This window comes from Coturnix japonica, chromosome 14, assembly GCF_054131305.1.
Source record: "Coturnix japonica strain WE chromosome 14, WE-NBRP24, whole genome shotgun sequence".
Classification (NCBI taxonomy): domain Eukaryota; kingdom Metazoa; phylum Chordata; class Aves; order Galliformes; family Phasianidae; genus Coturnix; species Coturnix japonica.
The window spans coordinates 8,954,668-8,974,270 of NC_140676.1; the positions used below are offsets into that span (position 1 = coordinate 8,954,668).

Consider the following 19,603-nt stretch of genomic DNA (forward strand, 5'->3'; position numbering starts at 1 on the left):
CAATTTTCCAGATTCTTACCCATGTTAGGGTTGTTTGTTTTTTTTCAGAGCTGCCAATTCTACAAACTCAATCCCAAGTGTGAAGGGGGAAGATTCACTTTGTATTCTATAAAGCCATTCTATTCCCACTCTTCCCTCCTATCTCTGAGGATGGATGTTTTAAGACTAACACCAGGATGCAACATACTGGTTTTGACCTTCCAGCACACATACAAAACAACAGAAATAGAATTGATTCCCCACTACACATATGTGGAAAAGATATTTAATTGTAAAATAGAAAAAGTAGGCCAGAGTACAGTTTTAAGGGTAATCGTCCTGTATACAGTATAGGTAAACTAGACTTTTTGCTTAACTTTATATAAACAATTCCATAAAAGCAGTGGAACATGGAACAACAAAGCAAAGCACAAAGAGTTTTATCTTACAAAAAAAAAAAAAAAAAAAAAAAAAAAAAAGGAACCTGCACAGTAGTTTAAAATTTAATGTAACACAGCACTGAACAATCTTAAGGCAGCTCAGTCTAAGCATAGGACCAGAAGCCAGGAACTCCTGAGGTCTACCACAGATTCTTGTGGTCTTGGACCAATTGTTTAATACTCCCTGTGTTGCGCTTATACCAGTTATAAAACTGAGACAATAACACTCACTTACCTGCCTCGGGCAGTACAGTAAGGGCTCTTTAAAAGATTTTATGATGCTCTGAAGATGTAATGTGCTATATAAATCCTAAGTGTAACATATCACTGCACAGACACACACAGACACAGTATCACAGTGAAGAACAATGATGCCGGTAAGGAGCAGCATCACTAAAACATAAAAAATTACTTGTCCAATTGCATAATTAAAATGCAAAAGTCTGTCTAGAATAAAAAGGTATCACTGAAATGACTTCAAGGCTATCGGGAGAAAACAGATGAATAAAAATACTCTAAAATAACAAGCTGTGTTCCAGTGGAGACATTCTTTTCTATTCATTTCCAAACTTTAAAACGTTTGTCTCAGAAAACTGCAAGACACACAAATTGATGCTGCAACGCCTCCACCATCAAACTTTAAATCGTCTCTTATGAAAATTAAGATTTTGGTTTTGTTTTGTTTTTTAATTACAAATTACATTCTTCAAGAAACGTATCTTCCACAATAAAACCAGCTGCTAGCTTACTTCCAATGACCTACAGGCTAAACGTTGTTCTCATAATTTGCCCTCATCTCTGCTGAAAAATACCTATGCGAGTTGTACGTGTAGAAATTATAAAAACATGCAGCATATGTACAAACCAAAAAGTTTAAAAAATATTAGCTTCATATACATGTAAATCTACTTGGATATATCTGAAATTAAATATAAAAATTTCACCGCCTAAAAAAAACCCAAACAAACAAACCCAAAAAATGGTTTTCAGAGAATCTGAGACAACTTCTTAAAGCTGTACAAAGATTTCCACCTGGAAATGTCTTATTCAGAGAAGTTGTTACCTCGTAGAAATAACTTTTAATTCCTTTTGTCACATAATTCATTTTCAAGTTGTCAGATGAATCAACATCACCCTTAAAACTGTTCTGTTTTTCAGAAGTTAGATTCATATTAAAATCAAAAATTTCACAAAAACATTGGCTTCGTGCTTCTGGATCCCTTCAAAAAGATTTATCAACTCATTTTGAAACTGTAAAAAAAACAACTATTTACAGTATTTCATTTTAAATACTTTTCACAATTTCTAAATTCAGAGTTTTTATGTTACAAGAAACTCATCAGAGCTCACGGCTTAAGTCCAGTTATCGACTCGTAGCATCTTCTCTATCATGTAATCCTGTGTCTGCACCTATACAGAGAACAGTTCAAGATTGTACTGCAGGTTTTTGAAAGTAACAGGCTATGCAGTAAGTTCTTTTTTATTAAACAGCTTCTTTATTAGTCTGGAGGCGGTTCATTGCCTCTAACTTCTGCCGATAGGCCTCTGCTTCTTGTTCTTTCTTCAGAAGCTGCTGACGGTATTTTTGTGCTTCTCTGTTTGCCTCATCCAGCTGCTTCTGAAGAGTTTCTCTTTCCTATTAGAAACAGAACCAGCAACACTTTGTCAAATATGTATCGAATGCAGGTAAAATGGCAAATACTTGTTCTTTACATGCAGCTCAAGTACTAGGGCCATCATGTAGAAATTGTTTGGGTCTTACCGGGGCAAATCTATACTAATGCTTCTGAGTAAATTAGACAGGAATCACGACAGCAGATAATTCCCCTCAGTAAGGTCTGAAGTCTAAATAAGGCAAACCCAAATCTCTTTCACTGCAAAGACACCAAGCCAGCCTTCATAGAAAAATGATAAAAGTACATAAGTGGACGGACAGCGATAGCAATCAAACATTATTAATGTTTTCCCCATCATTCAATTCCCTGTGACTTTTTTTTTTTTTTTAAGTTAACTTCTAATAGGATTGGGATTCAAACCAATATGCCTCTTCCTGTTAAGCATTCTGTTCTGCATAGGTTTTTCTCGTCAGATAGTTCAAAAAAACTGTTCCCTAACAGCAGTGTGTGCCAGAAAGCAACATCTGCTCACTAACCAGAATTTAAGACCAGGTTTCTAAATGAAGTGATTTGAAGTGACTGATACCACACTACCCAGAGGTATAACAGCAACCCCAAGGACACTACATTATTGCAAATTAAGAGGCAATTAGCTAGATAAACTTTTTGAACACAAGAGTAACTTATTCGAGGATAGCTATAAAATAGTTTCCAATAAAATACACATAAAATAAAACATCACTTCTTATGAGGCTGCCTTAGAAACTAAGGAGAATGTATTTCTGCCTCCTCTGACACACCTATTTTGTTTGATCCTGTACTGAGCCTAATTGAATAAAGCTATTTGCTTGGAAAAATAGTTTTGTTTTGATCTTCAACCACATACTATTTCATTAAAGCGCACCATGTTTTATGAGTAAGGTAGTACTTGATCTCCCTTCCTTCCTTCCACTACAGCTCTCAGTAGCCACAGAGGGGAGGCTGACAGAGAAGCAATCTCCCTCTCAGAAAAACAAAGCTGTAAAAAATTGAGACCAAGTGAAAGTAAGTTGCTTTTTTAACATAGCATCACATTCCCATTGAATACCTGGAATAGTTTTAGTTTTACCCCTCCACCCCCAGAACAGCATCTCTATTCTTCACGTCTTCGATGAACTCACGTATTTTCATGATCAGAGCCTGAAAACAGAAAATACTCTGCCTCCCTTCTACTTGCTACTGCTCTCAGTACTTGTCATAGCCATTTAGCAGTCACATGCAGTGCTGAGTGTGCTTAAATACAATAACACAGGTGATCTGATCACTGCTAGCAGCAGCATCTGTATAGCAAAAACAACAGGTGAAGGACAGATGTTATTAACAGGTTGATAAAGACTAGCTACAATACAGAACAGATGAAACTGTAAATGAAAACTGATTCTACATAAGGCTTTAAGAGCTAAAGGAAGCTAACATTGATGGGTTTGCTTCACTGGGAGCATGCACTAATAAAATGACAGCTAATTTGATCTTGTTGCTTATTTGAAAAGGAATTTCAGTCTCCACCTCTGCAAATCAGGATTCTGCTTTTTAATCGGCATTAGGAATGGGCAACTACTGTAGCAGCCGGACTGACCTGTGCCAAATATTAATGCAAAATTAGTGGTAGAGTCTGCATGTCACAAAGGATCTGAAATACACCAGGGATGTTCCAACACCAGTCTGGCCTGAACATACTGCTATTTCTATAACTTATTGTGTAACTTAAACAGAACCAATATGACTTACATAAAGCAGCCATGTAGGTATCAAGCTGAGGGCAAAGGAGTTCAGACAGCTCTCAGAAGAGCAGCCAGAACAGGTATCCCACTATGCTTGGGAAGCAGGTTTTCCCACTTCAGGGCACCCATGTGCCAACCTGAGCTTTATCTGTCTCACAAATGTCTACACAATTAAATGTCCTACTGTCAAGGAGCAAAGCTGCAGAAAAACGAGAACTAGCAGCAGTTCACCTGCCAAGGCTCTGTGATCCATTACAAAACAAAGGCGCTGCCATTACTATGGAGCACACACAAACTGCAAACACTTGGGGATGGAGACCAAAACCCAGAATAAGTCTTCTGAGTTATCTCCACATAAGAGAGGAACAGAGCCAGGTACTCACAAGGAGTACAGCCACACTAAGCGTGATAGCATGGCCAAGGGCAGGATAAAAATAAATAATATTGGTGGCAGAGGTAAAACCGGTATCTTCCAGGCATATTGGCAACTCACAGCATATTGGCTAGCCCAAGAACTAATAGGTGTAGTTCTTAAACAGGTTTAGTGTTAATATAAATAGAATAAGCTGAGGAACTGGGGCCAAACGTACCAACTGAGCAGTGAAAGAAACCAGTACTTCTGGATGAGCAATGTACACCTGCTGCAGACAGATCAGTGAAAATTAGTTCCTCAACTCTGACATTTAAAACTGGAGGCTATAATTGGGCACTCAACTTCAGCAAATTCAGAAAACGTTCTTTGGGTGCTCTTCAGAACATCCTAAGAAATGTTTTAATTCCCTAAAGTCCGTTACAACTATAGAGAAACCAATTCAGGTTTCTCTGAATTGACTGAAAAGTCAGAGAAGTCTGAGTACTCTTAATGGATCTTCTGTTTTACATGGGAATTTTCTTTACTATGTACAACTTTCCTTAACAGTCCTCATATTGAAGAGGGGGCAGCTGTAATTCAAATACTTAAATAACAAATAATAGCCAAGCTAAGCAAGGAAATGAAGGGATAAGAATTCATTAATACAACTCATCTACAATTATGACTTATTTTAGTCTAATTGTCCTGACTGTTTCTAAAGCATGTCACCTTTCCAACATGCAAAAAGACAGACAGTAAAATTCAAGAATGAAAATAAAATTCACTGTATGTTAATGAATTATGTGTGAAAATGAAAAACAGTATCTGCATGACAGGGATCATTTGTTGCTACCATCACATAGCTTCAAGAGACTGCTATACCTCTTGAAATGAGCTGCAGTGGTTGAATTCAACAGACCCAAATAGTCAGAAATCACCACTATCAGGATGGAATGTTTGTCACCTTGCATGAGTGGGAGGGAGTTCAACTTAAAAGGCTATCAAACTACAATTAACTGTTCATAAATTATCAATGCAAAACATTGGAAGACAGCACTCTTTGCCTTGAATCAAGTCTTTGTAATGAAATAAGAGGAATGAATCACCAACAAGGCAAAGAAGCTAATCTTCATTATAATAGAGGTTTTTCACATCAAAAATCTTTTTCTTATGGGGCAGAGTTCTGCTCTCTCCAAATTCAAGCATACACTTTTATGTTAGCCTGTCAAGCAAACTGATTTCATGTGCACACCTTTAATGCCCCAGTTACCAAAGACAGGACGCACCACAAGTGTGGAGCACACTGAGGCTCCTGAAACCAGCTGGCCTCCAGCAAGAGGCAAAGGTCTGCACATGAATTCAATTGTCCAATCAAGGATTAAATCAGTATTCAAAACTTGCTCTTAAAAGTAACAGATAAAGTTCATCATTTTAACCAACTACTTTTAAGATTCCAGAAATGTTTTCCAAACATGTAATTGAAGCTGGAGTCCTCTTAGGGGATTATTTGTATTGTTTTAGTAACTACCTTTAGCTAGGATCAGGTCAATTGATTATTAATCAATCTGGATTTTTTTTCCTTTAGCTACTGATTATTATTTACTAACTGTAATTTCCTGTAAGAATAATTCAAGCCGATGTTTAAAAACGTGAACAAAAGAAAAGTTTTTATTGTAATAATCATACATTTTTTTAAAAAATGCAGCAAGAAAATGTTAAGTGTTGTGATAATATGTAATGACCACAAAGCTGCAAAAGCCAAAGGTATTTGATATGACAACTTAGGGACAGACAAATTCAGTGATGGAAAGAGGCAATTGCTGTTATTAGACAAGGACAAGGCATAGGGCATACTGAACAATAAACAGTACTCAATTAGGCACAAAGTGTTATTCAATAATACGAACAAAGTCAAAATACAACTTTTGATAAATGGAAATATCATGGAGTTGACAAAATGAGAACTCACAGCCTTATCAAGGCTGACAGTAATGTCCTTAATCTTTTGAGCAAAACTAGCCAGCACAGTTAGAAGTAACAGAAGGAGGAATGAGATGGTTGACTTACTTGGCTTAAAATATATTTAGAAAAAATAAAGCTACAGATTTAAATTAAAAAGGTTCATCTGTCATATAAGAAAAGCTCTTTTAATATCAATTGGTCTTCCGGGTTGTATTTTCAAAAAACTTTATAATGCAGAGACATATAATAGTAACAGCTCCAGAATTGAGAGGGAAAAAAAAAAAAAAAAGAGATAAAAACTGACAAACACAGAATCTCATTGTTTCATATTTCCATTAACAGTTATCTTGAATGGAAAGGAAACATTGCTAAGACTGTGATCTCACAATCAGGACAAACACATGGTCATAAAAGACAGATGAGGGGACACCATTCTCATTCACTGCTATGGAAAGAATTGAGTTATGTGATAACATTATCAGCATCTAGTTTTAAAAACTAGCTAGTGATCTTAGAGAGGGGAATAAAACTAACAAAAACTTAAACAAATAACATTTGTATGCACACAACCAGATGAAGCAAACAGCATGCCTATGTACTTTTTACAACATCTTTGTAACAGATAAATTCCAGTAACAGAGGAAACTGAACAAGTTAATGTATCACACTCTCAATTCTGCTTTAACACAGAAACTTAACTCTAAAACAACACCAGAAAGCCAACCACATATGTAGAGCTGAACACTCTGGTTAACATACATCATGTAATAGAGTCCTTACTTCTATTTCTGCAGACTCCACACGATTTTCAACAATCTCAATGCACTGTCTCTTGACTGGTGGTTCTTCACTTATCACTGTTTCTTCAGCAATATCTGTTGCTGGAACTGTTAATACTAAAAACATATTTATATATTGAAATGCACTCGTCTTCAAGCAGTAGTTACACAAAATAAAACTCATATAGTTACATAACCTTATAAACAGCAGTAAAATGCAGTCTTTCCCTTAAGAAAATACGGCTCTACAAAAGTGGCGTTGCAGAGGCCAGCACAGAGAAAAATTATTAAAGCCTTAGCCATTTGTATAATGCTATCTGACAAGCAGGTGTATTTATTCAACAAGATAGTGGACCAAAACTTTTGTCTTTCAGTGTACAGCTTTTCATGCTCCACAATGGGAATCTTCATGAATAAACCAGAGAGGGAAGTATTTGTATCTAAAAGGCACTGGCAGAGCATCTTGAAAAGAAACCACCAAAAGACACACATCACAGAACAAGACTTAGCATACTAGAAGCTTTCACAAAGTACATGTGGTCCAAAAGGAAGAGACAATCTGTGTAATTCTGGTTTCAGTGCTCTGAGACTACTCTTCCAGAACATCAAACTTTCTGAAGATGAAACCAGTAGTTATCACTTTTCCCTTAGATGCATCATTTCTCACCCATAGTTTAGTAATCCTTCTACTTTATCCTAATGCTGAGTCTCAGCTGACCTGTAGCAGCTCACTGAACTGCCATAGTTCATGTGCCTGAGCCTTTTACAGTTCAAGAATTCAAAAACGTATCTGGATCGGTAGCAATACAATATTTTCCAAGCTACTTGCATTTAACAATTCATTACTGTAACTGAAATGGTTTCTCAAGCTCAAAAGGCACAAGCTTCTACTCACCTTGCTGCCCATCTGGCATGGTCACAATTATTGGCTGCCCTATTCCACTGGTTGGAATTGAATGCAGATTACCAAGCTGAATGCCATCTGTAACTATAGTAATAACTTGCTGACCTCCAGAACTGACAACTTGCTGAATAGCACCATCCACGGATTCTGCAGTCACCACTTCTTCTGTTGCCACAACTATCAACAAAAACACAAGGAATTAAGTTTCATTGTTTCAAATGCATTTTAGCCAAGAAAGAATTCTTCCATGTCTTTATAAATTTGATCTTCCTCAGTTTAATGCAATACAACATATACATATTCTACATATTATGTTAATGAAAAACTTTCACCACATGCATACAATGCACTCATATTTTGCAATATACATGCAATTTTGTCCTGTTTTACCTCGTATAATCAGTTTTCATTTAGAACATTCCTAATAGATTCACCCCACTCAAATGTGACTATTAGGGTTCTGCATTAGCATGGCAGCAAGAGGATGAAAACCACAACCATTCCTCAACAAGTACCTTACCAAGTTTACCTCAGGACTAAGCCCTGACTTATGTGCCTATCACAGTGGTTTTCAAGCCAGTAACATGCTAAGTTACTGTACATGTTCCTCAACCACAAACATGACTTTAATGACAATACAAAGCACAAAACACAACTAAATGCAAAGTTCTGCATAGCTGACACTTTTACACCTTAGAAGGAGAAGGAAAACACTAAGAAAATAAAATAAACATTGTACGTGTACAACTTAATAGGTAAAAGTAAAAAGAAAAAAATCCCAGCTCATTGAATACTCATGATTCGGTAACAAATATATAGTAGTTACTTCTCATTGCTCTTTTATGTTACATGTATAAATCAAATTGAGTTAAGACAATGACTGCATCCAGAACTACAGCATGCACTACACATACTGTAATCAGGGCCCCACACTAGCACTCCTATTTTTTTAAAACAAGATACTGAGACAAAGGGCAAGATGACTGGTACTGCAATCAAAGAATTTCAAACACATAACTCCGTAATTCACTTCCAATTTGTGAGGGTAAAAGCAAAGCCTTTGATTCAAATAACAGACATTAGAGAGCTTCCTATCTACAGAGATCCAATTAAAACCCTACAGACCATATTGCGATGCTCCAGATGAGAGAAGGTAGATAAAATTCTGAAGCTTTCATCTTTTAAATTATAATATAACACACTCAGAAGTCACTGTGTAGTCCAAATGACTGCAGTCATTGCCTTCTGAAGATCATTATGTAAAGAGATTACTGCCCTATAGCCCTGCTTACATATTCACAGAGTGCTTATTCAGTAAATCAAAACAGTAAGCCCTGCATGAATAAGTGGTATTGTATTGAACTTCATTTGGCTTCCAAGTAAGGATGCAGCAGTAAGAGACTACTGTTAAAAAAAATAAAAATAAAAAAGAAACCAAGTTGCAAGAGCCAATACTGCTGGGGCAAAAAGCCCTGATCTTTCAGCTTCAGAATCAACACTGTGCTTTCAATACAGAAGGAAACATTACCAGGACTTCTGTAGGAGACTTAGGAATAAAAACCTTCAAAATTTTGTCTGAAAAATAGTTACTGATGTAAAAGAAAAATAATCCCATAAATACAGTCCTAATGTTTTCCTTGCTCTCTTTCTATATCAACATACCTAGAATCACGATTTGATACTCTTTCATATGATGAAAAATACTGGCATGACCTCCAATGCATGCAGCCAGAAACACACACCTCATCCCAACACCAAATACACATGTTAAAACAGATTTCTCTGAATTCCCCTTCCATCTCAAAGGTCTGTATATAATGAACCATTTATTAGCATGTAACATCCATAACCTTATATGTACTTCACAAGTAGAAGTTAAAACAAGCATTCTACTCAGCTCCAGTCGGAAGCATTCTACTTTCTTTAATTTTATAAAAACCAATGTGTTTTTAAGCCACAAGGAACTAGAGGAAGAGATCAGAGTAAAGTTAACCTGAAAAGGGGAGTAAAGTCTAGAAAGAAACAGAACAGAAGGCAGAGCCCAAGTGCTCCAAATATATACAGTCTCATATAAAGGAGGCTAAATAAAAGGCTAAACGAAAGCCAAGCAAGAATTCTCTCAGCTAATTTTTTTTCATGTTAAGGTCACTAAATATTCCTGTCCCTATCAGAGGAAATGTTAAGAGAAGTGCTGATTAAGTACATAGAAAGAACATCGGGGCTATCTCTCGTAACTTAACAGAAAAAAGCATTCGCAGAAAACATTCTCACATCAAATGCAACTAGACCGCTGCATTCACAAAGATGTGAATTAAGTCTCTTGAATCACACTTGCTTTCAGCAAGAATGAATGCTAGTAACATTAGGCCCACAAACACCCAACACGGTCAGAAATCTCACTAAGAAGTAATTGTTCACATGTATCTACCAACCTTTCAAGTGAAAGAAAAGGAAAGCTTTTGTTCACACTGAACAAAGAAATAAGATTATATTCTCATTTCTGCATGAACTGTATCTCAGAAGACACCAATTATTTACTTCAGTTTTGTTTATTAAATGAAGTTAAACTACACGGCTTTCTCACCTGGCGTTTCTGAAGAATTAGACAGTGGGGCTGACGCTTCTGCTAAAGCCGCTAATGTGGCTAATACTGACGTTGATGAATTCCCAAACTGGACAGCAGACACTCCTGTCTCATCTAGCAGGAGGAAAACAAAAGTTTGTTGAAAAAAAAAAAAGCTATCCACAAAGCACCTTTTATATTTGTATTGTACTGAAGGTATTAATACACACAGCTCTTAGTAACATTCTGCTAAGCCAAAGTGCTATTCTGTAAGCAAGTTTCTCAAGCAAATACAGCTTCTGATAATTTACTGTATGAAGACTTATTTTCAGTACTAAGATGCTTTGAAACACATAAGAAACACTGAAAAAGAATACATTAGTACTCTATTTGTACCATTATTGTTCCTCAAGTCTTTTCACTAAACGTAAAATTCCTTCACTAAATGTAGCTATCCTATAGGCAACTAAATACCCATTCCACCTGATGTATTTGCAGTAGATACCAGACCTGTTAAGTTCACCACCCCTCCAGGTCCAATGATGAATTGTGGCGTTGCTGCATGTATTGTCACAGTATCTGGACTCTCCGGATTCGTATTGATTTGGTTCTGCATTGCAATCTAGGAGACAAGGGTAATAACATCACTCCAGCTGTGGAGATAAGTTATTTACTTTGCAAGAACTAGAACTACTGTGCATGCCACCCATGCAGGGTGGATCTCGCTAGCTATATTTGTTCAATATACACGCAGTGTCACACCTTATGCTCTGTTAAGTGAATAAGAAAGTTTTTTCTGTCTTAAAGCTAAAAAAAGTCCACTGAAGTGAGAAAGAATAATGGCATGCTGCCATCTCTCCTCTTCATTTATCATACACACAGAGGACCATGTAAAGACAAAGGCTTTCTGAAGATGCATAAGGTCAATATCTAAAACAGAGGCCAGAAGAACTAAGACTACAGCAATACCAATATGCCACCAAAACCAAACCAAAACAACAACAAAAGGCTCAGCAGCTTCAAATTGCCAGCAATTGTAGATGGCAAATCATCTTTCCATCTTACTTTGAATTGTTTTGGCTTTTATTTATTATATCCCTTTTGCAACAAAGAGTAAGCTGAAGGGACAGACCAGAAGTATAGGTATACAGTTCAAAATGCAGAGGAGCAACAGATTTATACAGCGGCTTAATAATATCCTTTTTTGCTTTTCTAATATTTTTCTCAATAATTCAGCACTTGATTTGCCTTTGTGACCACTACTGAAAAGTTACAGCTCGTAATTCCAGGCAGTTACCTATCCCAATCCCAAACGTTTCACCAGCAATTCAATCCCAGTTTTCCTAATCCAGGAAAAACTACCATCTCTTCTCTCCACTCTTGATTTCCAGCTCCAACAGGAAATGTTGTAATTTACTCATGAAACCAACTAAATAATAAGGTACAGTGAAACCTTCCTGCTATGGCAATGCATTAAATTTTTCATCTGCGAAGATACCACACACTAAGAAAGTGAAGAAAACTTCTTGACTTTACAGGTGGTAAAATACTCGTCAGCCAACAGTTTATCAACTGCAATCTCATTTCCAACTAAAAACTAGACCAAAGTCCAGCATTATTAGTTAATATAATCGATGCATGCTTGCTATAGAAGCTTAGCTGATCACACATCTGAACAAGTACTTTGCTCTAAGTGCCTTCAGCATCATGAACCAAGAGTTACCTGTAATATTTCTGCAAGGTCTTCATTTCCATTGTCTATTGCAATGTCCAATGCAGTTTTGCAAAATTTACTCTGAGCGTGAACATCTGCTCCATACTTTATTAAGAGTTCTACAACTTCTTGGTGGTTATGTTCAGTAGCCCAGTGAAGTGCAGTCATCTTGAGCATGTCCTTAGCATTGACATCAGCACCATGCTACAAACAAGAATATTGCATGAACTGTGTCATTAGAAGTACATGAATTAAATAACACCGCTTGTGGAATGAAGCCCAAAACCATCTTTCCAGTAGTAATGTCCTGTTACCTTATTCTAATAGATTTCTTAAAAGGACTTCAATCTACGTACCACAGATTATTTATCTCAAAGGATTCCTAAAACATAACACCTCTTGGTTCTAAAAGCTTTTACTTACTCAAAGCCAAATTAGGAAGGAGTCTTTTTTGGAACATCGATAAATAATGTGTCTGAAATCATGCTGATTATAATACCAAAATAAATCACAACTGAGTAGAGAAACAAAGCACCCAACACATATGGTATAAATATTCACATCATTTAGATATTAGGTTCTGTGACTGAAAGAAAACTGTACATATTTTATCATAAGCCATTGTAAAATCCCTAGCTTCAGCAGTCTTTACCTTAAGTAAGACTTCTACTATGCTGGCATGGCCTTCTGAAGCTGCCATATGTAACGGCGTCCTGTCCACTTTTGTTCTGGCATCCCGACTTACACCCGCTCGCAGCAGCACCTCTGTCGTGGAGTAGTGTCCATACTGTGCTGCCAGATGAAGTGGAGATGTTCCCAACTGTAATTTAACGGGAAATAAAAAAAACAAAAAGCAGACCCTGAACAGACAGCAATATGAAGAACCTATTTTTCTGTAGCTAACAAATGTTAGGCCACCATTTCAAATTATTTTCCTTTCCTGACATCAGAAAAGGAAGCTGTTGTGGTTTTCATGAAGTATAAAGAGGAAAAACAAAAATGTTTAAGATAGTTTTCCATAATCAGAACACACTAAAAACAGATCACTGGAAGCAACTTTGAGTTACATGATGGATTTATTTTTATTCCCGTTTTTTTCAGCTGTGAAGTTTCAAGAGACCTAACCCCACTTTTAGTGCTGGTCAACATGTCACACCACACCAAGCCAACACCAGGAGGGACTTCTGGAAGTCATTAACTCCAATCTCCTGTTCAAAACAGGTTAAACTTTACAGTTGGGTGACTAAATAGATTAAGGCTTCCAAGGGATTGCAAATACCCTAAAATTTGAAGTACCTGACTTAGACTCTCTACACAATCTAATCAAAGCAGACACACCTCTAAAACACAACCTAGAGAACATGTTCAAGGTAGCTAGGACTGCTCTCTTAATTCAGTACTCTTACTGCATTAAATATGTAAACACAGTAACTGCTGCCTTCTCCCATTAACCATTCTGAAGTTCACCTGAATAGGCATCAGAAGGAACCCATTCACATACTGTTAAAAAAAATTAGTAGGAGGTTAAATCACAGAAAGAAATTTAACTTTGAATTAGACACCAGACGATGCTACCGCAAAATTTCCCTAAGAGAACTGATGAAACACTGCAAAAGTTTCCATTACCCAATCTGTGGTAAAAGGTGCTCCATTGGCCATCAGAATGCGAACCTCATCATCTTGTCCCGCTCGCGCAGCTTCTAGAAGTTTCTTTCCCAAATCTACTAGTGACATCTAGTTAAGGACATAAAGGAATAGAAAGAAAAAAAAACATACTTAACATTAGGACTATTTTAAGTATGCAGGTACTGCTGTTGTTTTTAACAACTGGATCTTTAAGAAAACTTGAAATTTTAAATATTGGCAACAAGCTTTCTTGACTGCAAGAAGCAGACTGATTTTAGAGTTACTCCTGCCAAACGTAAGTGACACTGGGGGGGAAGATTTCAGGATTACAATCCCGTAACTGCAGCACCTTCCTTGTTACAGCAAACTTAAGTTAAACTGAACTGGGCACACATTTCTAATAGTAAAAAGTGGTTTGGAAGCTCTCACCTGATACTGCAGCCTTCTGCTGCTTTGTCCAGCTTTCAAGTGGTACTGTCAGAGCTGCCGTGCCACATGTCCAAAGACATTACAATCACTTATCCAGAAATACCTGTATATACATTAGAAGTACCACTATGCAAAGACACCTCAATAAATACAAAACACAGCCCCTTTCTGACATCTTGTCCATCATTATCACTTCATTTTGTTCACCATGAAATAACGCCTGGATTCCTATCTAGGGCCTGAAGCCATAGACATGTTTCTGCTCTATCTGCACCAGACGGAAATGTGTGCCTGAAAACCAATGTTACTGCCTTCATCAGCTGCCTACAGTTACTGAAAGAACATTCAAGCACAGTTTCTGAACATGCTCTGAGACATGAGCTGGAAAACCTTTGCATCGTCTTTAGGTCACCTTTTTTAACAACATTCAAGTGAAAGTTCTATATAATGCAGAGCATACAGAAGTATGCATTGACAAGAGACACCTAGCTATGTTCCTATTGCACTGAAGACTTAAATCCACTCCATTTCATGCTTGCTATTAAATATGTTCAGTAAGAAAATTTAGAACTAAATCCTAAGTCATGCTACTAACAAAAATACATTACTAAGTTTGTGGCCTGGTATCTATGTTTTCCACTGCCAGGATGGCAAAAACAGCATCACACACAGCAATTACTTCCCAGTCCCAAGCAAGAGTTAACCCGTGTGACTAACAACAGCAAAGCCGTGCTGCCTATTTCCTATGCAAACTAAGAGTACACAGTTCAGAAAGAAATCTCAATAGGGTCATTTTTTAATCTCTTTCCTTAAACCGATGCTTCTGTCACAAAGCCAATGTGTTAAGAAAGTCATCTGCACCTGGGTCAGCTGGCAGAAGCTGCATGGTATGTTGCTCAATAAGCTGAAAGCTACAGATTTAAAAGAAACTAGAAAGCAGGAAGGGGGGAAACATACAAATGCAGATCCTCAACATGTCAGCACAGCCACAGGGAGAAGCAGAAGTTGCTGCTGGCATCAGAGCATGATAACATCCCATCTGTGCCCGCACACAGAATCCTGTCCAGTCAGACAAGGGTAGAGGAGCAGGAGGGCAGCAAGGACAGCACAAACTCTGACAGTGGGCAGGAAGGCAAGGAGCATGGTCAGATGCAGAGGAAAAAACAGCAGCTTACTCCCCTCCAAGGAAAGAAAAAGCAAAAGAGAAAGAAGAATAAGAGAAAGATTTCCTGTTCCTGTTTCACAGGGATGCTGTGGGGTAACAGTATGAAACAACAGCACAGAAGGCATTTGTCAAGTGCAGCAGTGAAGTCAATGAGCACAGTCCTCCCTTTATCCAGCACCCTTCTTAGGAAAGGGGGCTGCATTTCATAAGGAAAAAGAACACACACACGCACACATTTTCTGGTGACCTAATACCACACAGAAGCTAGCTAGAGCTTAACCCAAAACATTTAAGTTAGGAACTCATTCAGAAACACTATTCTTTTCCTGTACTTAATTTCACTTTTAAAAAACAGCAGGAAAGAAAGAAATAGTGAAGTTTAGGAATTACAGGTGGAGACCAAAGAGACCTCACCCTCGCCCCCCCTCCTTGAACCCAGCAAGCAGAGCACCCACATAGTGCAGGGCTCAGCATGGAGGACAAGCCCCTGCCAGCACTCAGGCCTCATCCATTAACCAGTATGCTCTTTAGTTGCTATAAAGTGTTTGTATCTCAAACAAGCACAAAGCATCACACAAGCTCCTGTATTTTTCAAGATACAGAGCTTTAACTTCAGTTACAAGGACACAAGCACATTTAGCAGGGAAGCTTCACATCTTGCAGGGCCCTTAGAAGCACACGTGGGCCACCTGGTGGATGAGCTACAGAGCCAGCAGCACTGCACTGCTGAACTCGGTACAAATCACCTTTATGCCAACACTGCACTACAACAGGGAATGCTGCTGCCTTTCCAACACAACACCTGCATGTGTTCAGACATTTCCTAACAACATATAGGAGCATTCAGCCCAAAGCTGACTTCTACCCGGCAGACCCCCAGGGATCAGGCAGCAAACCCTCAAGTCAACACACCCCACTCTTTCCCCAGTGCTTTCTCACCGCTGGCATCGTTGCTTACCAAGAAGGATTTGCAGAATCAGAATCCCTTTCTGCCAGAAAAACCCTTCAGCTGCCCAATTGCTGCCCTTCCCTCACCCTGAGATCATTTTGTGACACTGCAATAGCACAGTGACACTATCAAAAGCAAACTTCTCTATACAGTTCATTAAAATACACTAAAAATCGAACTGACACATCTCAACATGAAACGGGTTCTGCAATGCCATCAGACAGGTGCCACCACATTTTAGTACCGTTTTAGATTCAAGTTGTATGTTATCTGAAAGGGAATGGCCTCTCAGAGGGGTACACAGCACCGCCTGCAGGTACAGCACCAATCTGCAGGCGGAGGGATTGGTTTTAAGTTTGACTTAAAGCACCACAGCATCTTTGGGCCTGGTATGCCCAGGAGACCACATCTGGCCCTTACTCTGCTTCTAGCACTGCAGCAGCACACCCACATTTATCAAAGCCAGCGGGCACAAAGCAGAGCTGCTGCAGAACAGCTGTGGACAGGGGGACTGTGCAGCTGCCAGCACAGTGCTACCAAAGCATGTTCCTACAGGAGACGCAGGTGTGCCAGAACAGCATCAACTGCAGCGGTGTGAACTGAGCATGAGATAACCATCTGTAACCGTTTCCAAGAACCCCAGAACAATCAAAGTCCTAGAATACACGAGGAAAGAGGTTCCCCTGCTTCAGTGACAGAGCAGAACTGCAGGGGAAGTCAGTCCAAACGTCCCAGAAAGCCCATCCCCATCAGCACGGCTCTTTTGAAATGGTAGGGGGGAAAAAGACACCCACACCCGCACCCCATCCCCAGGCCCAGCCTTCAGAAATGCTGTTAGCACAGATTTCAATAAAACATGGTGTCACACCAAATTGAGAACAGCAATTTCTAGTTTATTTACCACCCCTACTACAGCAATATTTACTACACCTACCCCACCACAGCAATACACGTATTATGAGTACGGCGTTTAAACAGTCAGTGCTAACTGTTTAAATCCTTAATCAAGAACTTCATTTTGATCACTAATAGAGTTAACAGGACTGATTTATTTTTTCTCCTTTAAATCCAAGCAGAATACTTGAACCCTGAACAACTCTTCAAACACAACTTCTTCTTTCAATTGCAGTTTTGTAACTCCTACGGGAACTGAAAGGCCTGCACTAAACCTACACTCATGTCCATACGGTGACGTCTCTTCACAGGGTCAATAGGATTCTACCTTGTGTGATACCATTTAACTGCGGTTCTGATGACCCTTGTGGGACAAACCCAAATGGTTTTGTAGTGGTTCCTAACAGAATCATACCCCTCCAAATGCATCTGGGCAGAGACTCCACGTCACAGCCCAGATCTCAATATAAATACCACAGGCTTCAAGTGCTCACACTTATAGATAACAAAAGTTATACTGATATAGTAACAGCAAACTGTTGTAATTTTGGCACCTTTAGCTTTTCTCTGGATTGTGCTGCGCTCAGAACCAAATTCTCACTCATTTACTTAAACAGAATGATCACTTTTATGTAGGATGACATAAGCACCAGAGGGAAAAAACAAACAAAGAGCCCATCAGGAAAACTAACACTGGGCTGCATAGCTTATGGGTGAGGCAACCACACCTGCCTTTACACAGGTCAGTATCCCGTTAGGTGCGTGCATTAAGTGTAAGCAGCACCAATCACCAACATAACTGCACAAAATAGCATGAATAGTAAATAAAACTCGCCATTAAAAAAGGAGAGCGGATTTGTCTGCAAAGGTAACATCGAAGAAGTAACATTATGCAACAAGGGCGAACCACTGGCGCACAGCTCGGGTTGGCACTGCAACTGCAGAGCTCACACAGGTTTGGCACCAAGTAACAGAAGGTGTCATGCAGCAGAACTGACTGACATGAGGAACCCCAGGGTTTGTGTGCAGCCTTGGAACAATAACACAAACACAACCTGAGAACCTCTCTCAGATTAAATGAAACTGGAAATATACCCTGGAAATGAGTCACCAGCCTCTTTAATTAAAGTAGCGTTTTATTAGGAGGTATTTCAGCAATTTCTTGCACACGGGCTGAGAAAAGCCCCAGAAAACACTGCTTTCAGGAACGAACTTTGGTCAGGAGGAAGAACACCGTAGCACACACTGGCTGTTAATTCTGCCATGTGTACTGAGCCCTACTCACTGCACGTTTCTGTGTCCTTACAGTATATGCGCCTCGTCCAAAGGGCTTCAGTCTCACCAGTGTTTACAAAACTCAGACAGCTCAAAGGCACGGTGCTAGGGAACCCACAGGGCGCTGCAATCGATACGAGTTACTATATCCAAACGCAGCAGAACTCTGGAGGATTTCAGCAACACCCGACCGGCCTCACAAACCGCCCTGGCTGCGAGTCGGGAAAAACGGCACCGCGTCCCGAGCTGACACCCAGCTCCGTGTCCACACAGCTCCGTGTCTGCGCTCCACCACAGCTGTGACGAGCAGCACAAAGCGAGGGTGACAGACCGCGGGCAGCGCCGAGCGGAGCCGCTCCCCCCCGCCGGGGCCGCTTCCCCTCAAGGCGGCGTTGGCGCCAAGCCGGGCCCGGCGGGGCCCCGCGCTGACAGAACCGCGCCCCGGCCGTGCATGGAGGCCCCACGCGGGGCAGTGGGACGGGCCGGCCCCGCTCTGCTGTCCCGCGGGACAGGCCCCGCCGCGGTCGCCCCGTTCCCCGTCTCCTCTCCTCTCTCCCTCCCGCCGCGCGGCGGCCCCCGACCCCGACGCTGCCCCGGCCCCGCAGGCCGCGCCCGCCGCCCGCCCAGGCCTCCACCGCGGCCCAGGCCCCGCCGCCACGGCCCGCGCCCCTCGCGCGGCGGGGTCCCCGGAAGGCCGGCCAGCACGCCCGCTCTCCCCAACAGGAAATCCTGGCTGGGCTGGGCGCTGCGGAGGGAGCCGAGGCGCCGGGTTCCGGGGGAAGTGGAATTATTTTTTACCAGCGAAGAGATCAACTTCCACATCCGGTAACAGGGCCCTATACAAAGGCGCAGACTGACCTGGAAAAGCTTGGCCGGCCGAGGGGGGTGGGGGAGAGACGGGGCGCGGGGATGAGGCCTTACCGTGCCGCCGGGCCCGGCCGCCGCGACGAGGAGCAGGGGAGCGGGAAGCCGCCGCTCATCGGCGCCCAAAAGCCCCACACAAAAGTCCCCGCTGCGCCCGGCGGATGGACACGGCGGCGGACGGAGGGGAGGGGCGCGGCCCGGCCGCCCCGCCAGAGCGAGCCCCGAGCCCCGGCCTGAAGCGGAGCGGGGCGGCACAGCACGGCGATGGGAGGGACGAGCGGCACTTACCATGGGGAGCGGGATTTCGCTTATTACACTAAAATCCGCGGCCG

General features: G+C 40.6%; 1 protein-coding gene across 6 annotated transcripts; it reads right to left on the bottom strand.

Annotated features, from left to right (window-relative positions):
- Positions 1–251: 251 nt before the first annotated feature.
- GABPB1 (GA binding protein transcription factor subunit beta 1) lies at positions 252–19,596 on the bottom strand. Of its 6 annotated transcripts, XM_015872868.3 has the most exons (10): positions 19,560–19,596; positions 13,696–13,803; positions 12,722–12,889; positions 12,079–12,273; positions 10,866–10,977; positions 10,377–10,490; positions 7,784–7,969; positions 6,890–7,005; positions 2,940–3,053; positions 1,896–2,055 (listed from the first exon to the last, which is right to left on the bottom strand). In XM_015872868.3, exons 1-9 carry the CDS (start codon positions 19,560–19,562, stop codon positions 2,946–2,948), a joined length of 1,110 nt encoding a protein of 369 aa, XP_015728354.2. In that variant the 5' UTR covers positions 19,563–19,596; the 3' UTR covers positions 1,896–2,055; positions 2,940–2,945. The 6 variants fall into 6 exon arrangements, with proteins under 6 accessions (XP_015728353.2, XP_015728352.2, XP_085371576.1 ...); XM_015872867.3 differs by lacking the exon at positions 2,940–3,053 and having other exon boundaries at positions 252–2,055; XM_015872866.3 differs by lacking the exon at positions 2,940–3,053 and having other exon boundaries at positions 252–2,055; positions 6,869–7,005.
- Positions 19,597–19,603: the final 7 nt, after the last annotated feature.

Excerpts from the sequence above, each read along its gene's own strand:
- GABPB1 (XM_015872866.3), bottom strand. Across the intron at positions 12,890-13,695 it reads CACCTTTTACCACAGATTGG|TTGGGAACATCTCCACTTCA; the intron begins GTAATGGAAACT and ends GTTAAATTACAG. Across the intron at positions 2,056-6,868 it reads TAAGGACTCTATTACATGAT|GAAAGAGAAACTCTTCAGAA; the intron begins GTATGTTAACCA and ends TGTTTCTAATAG.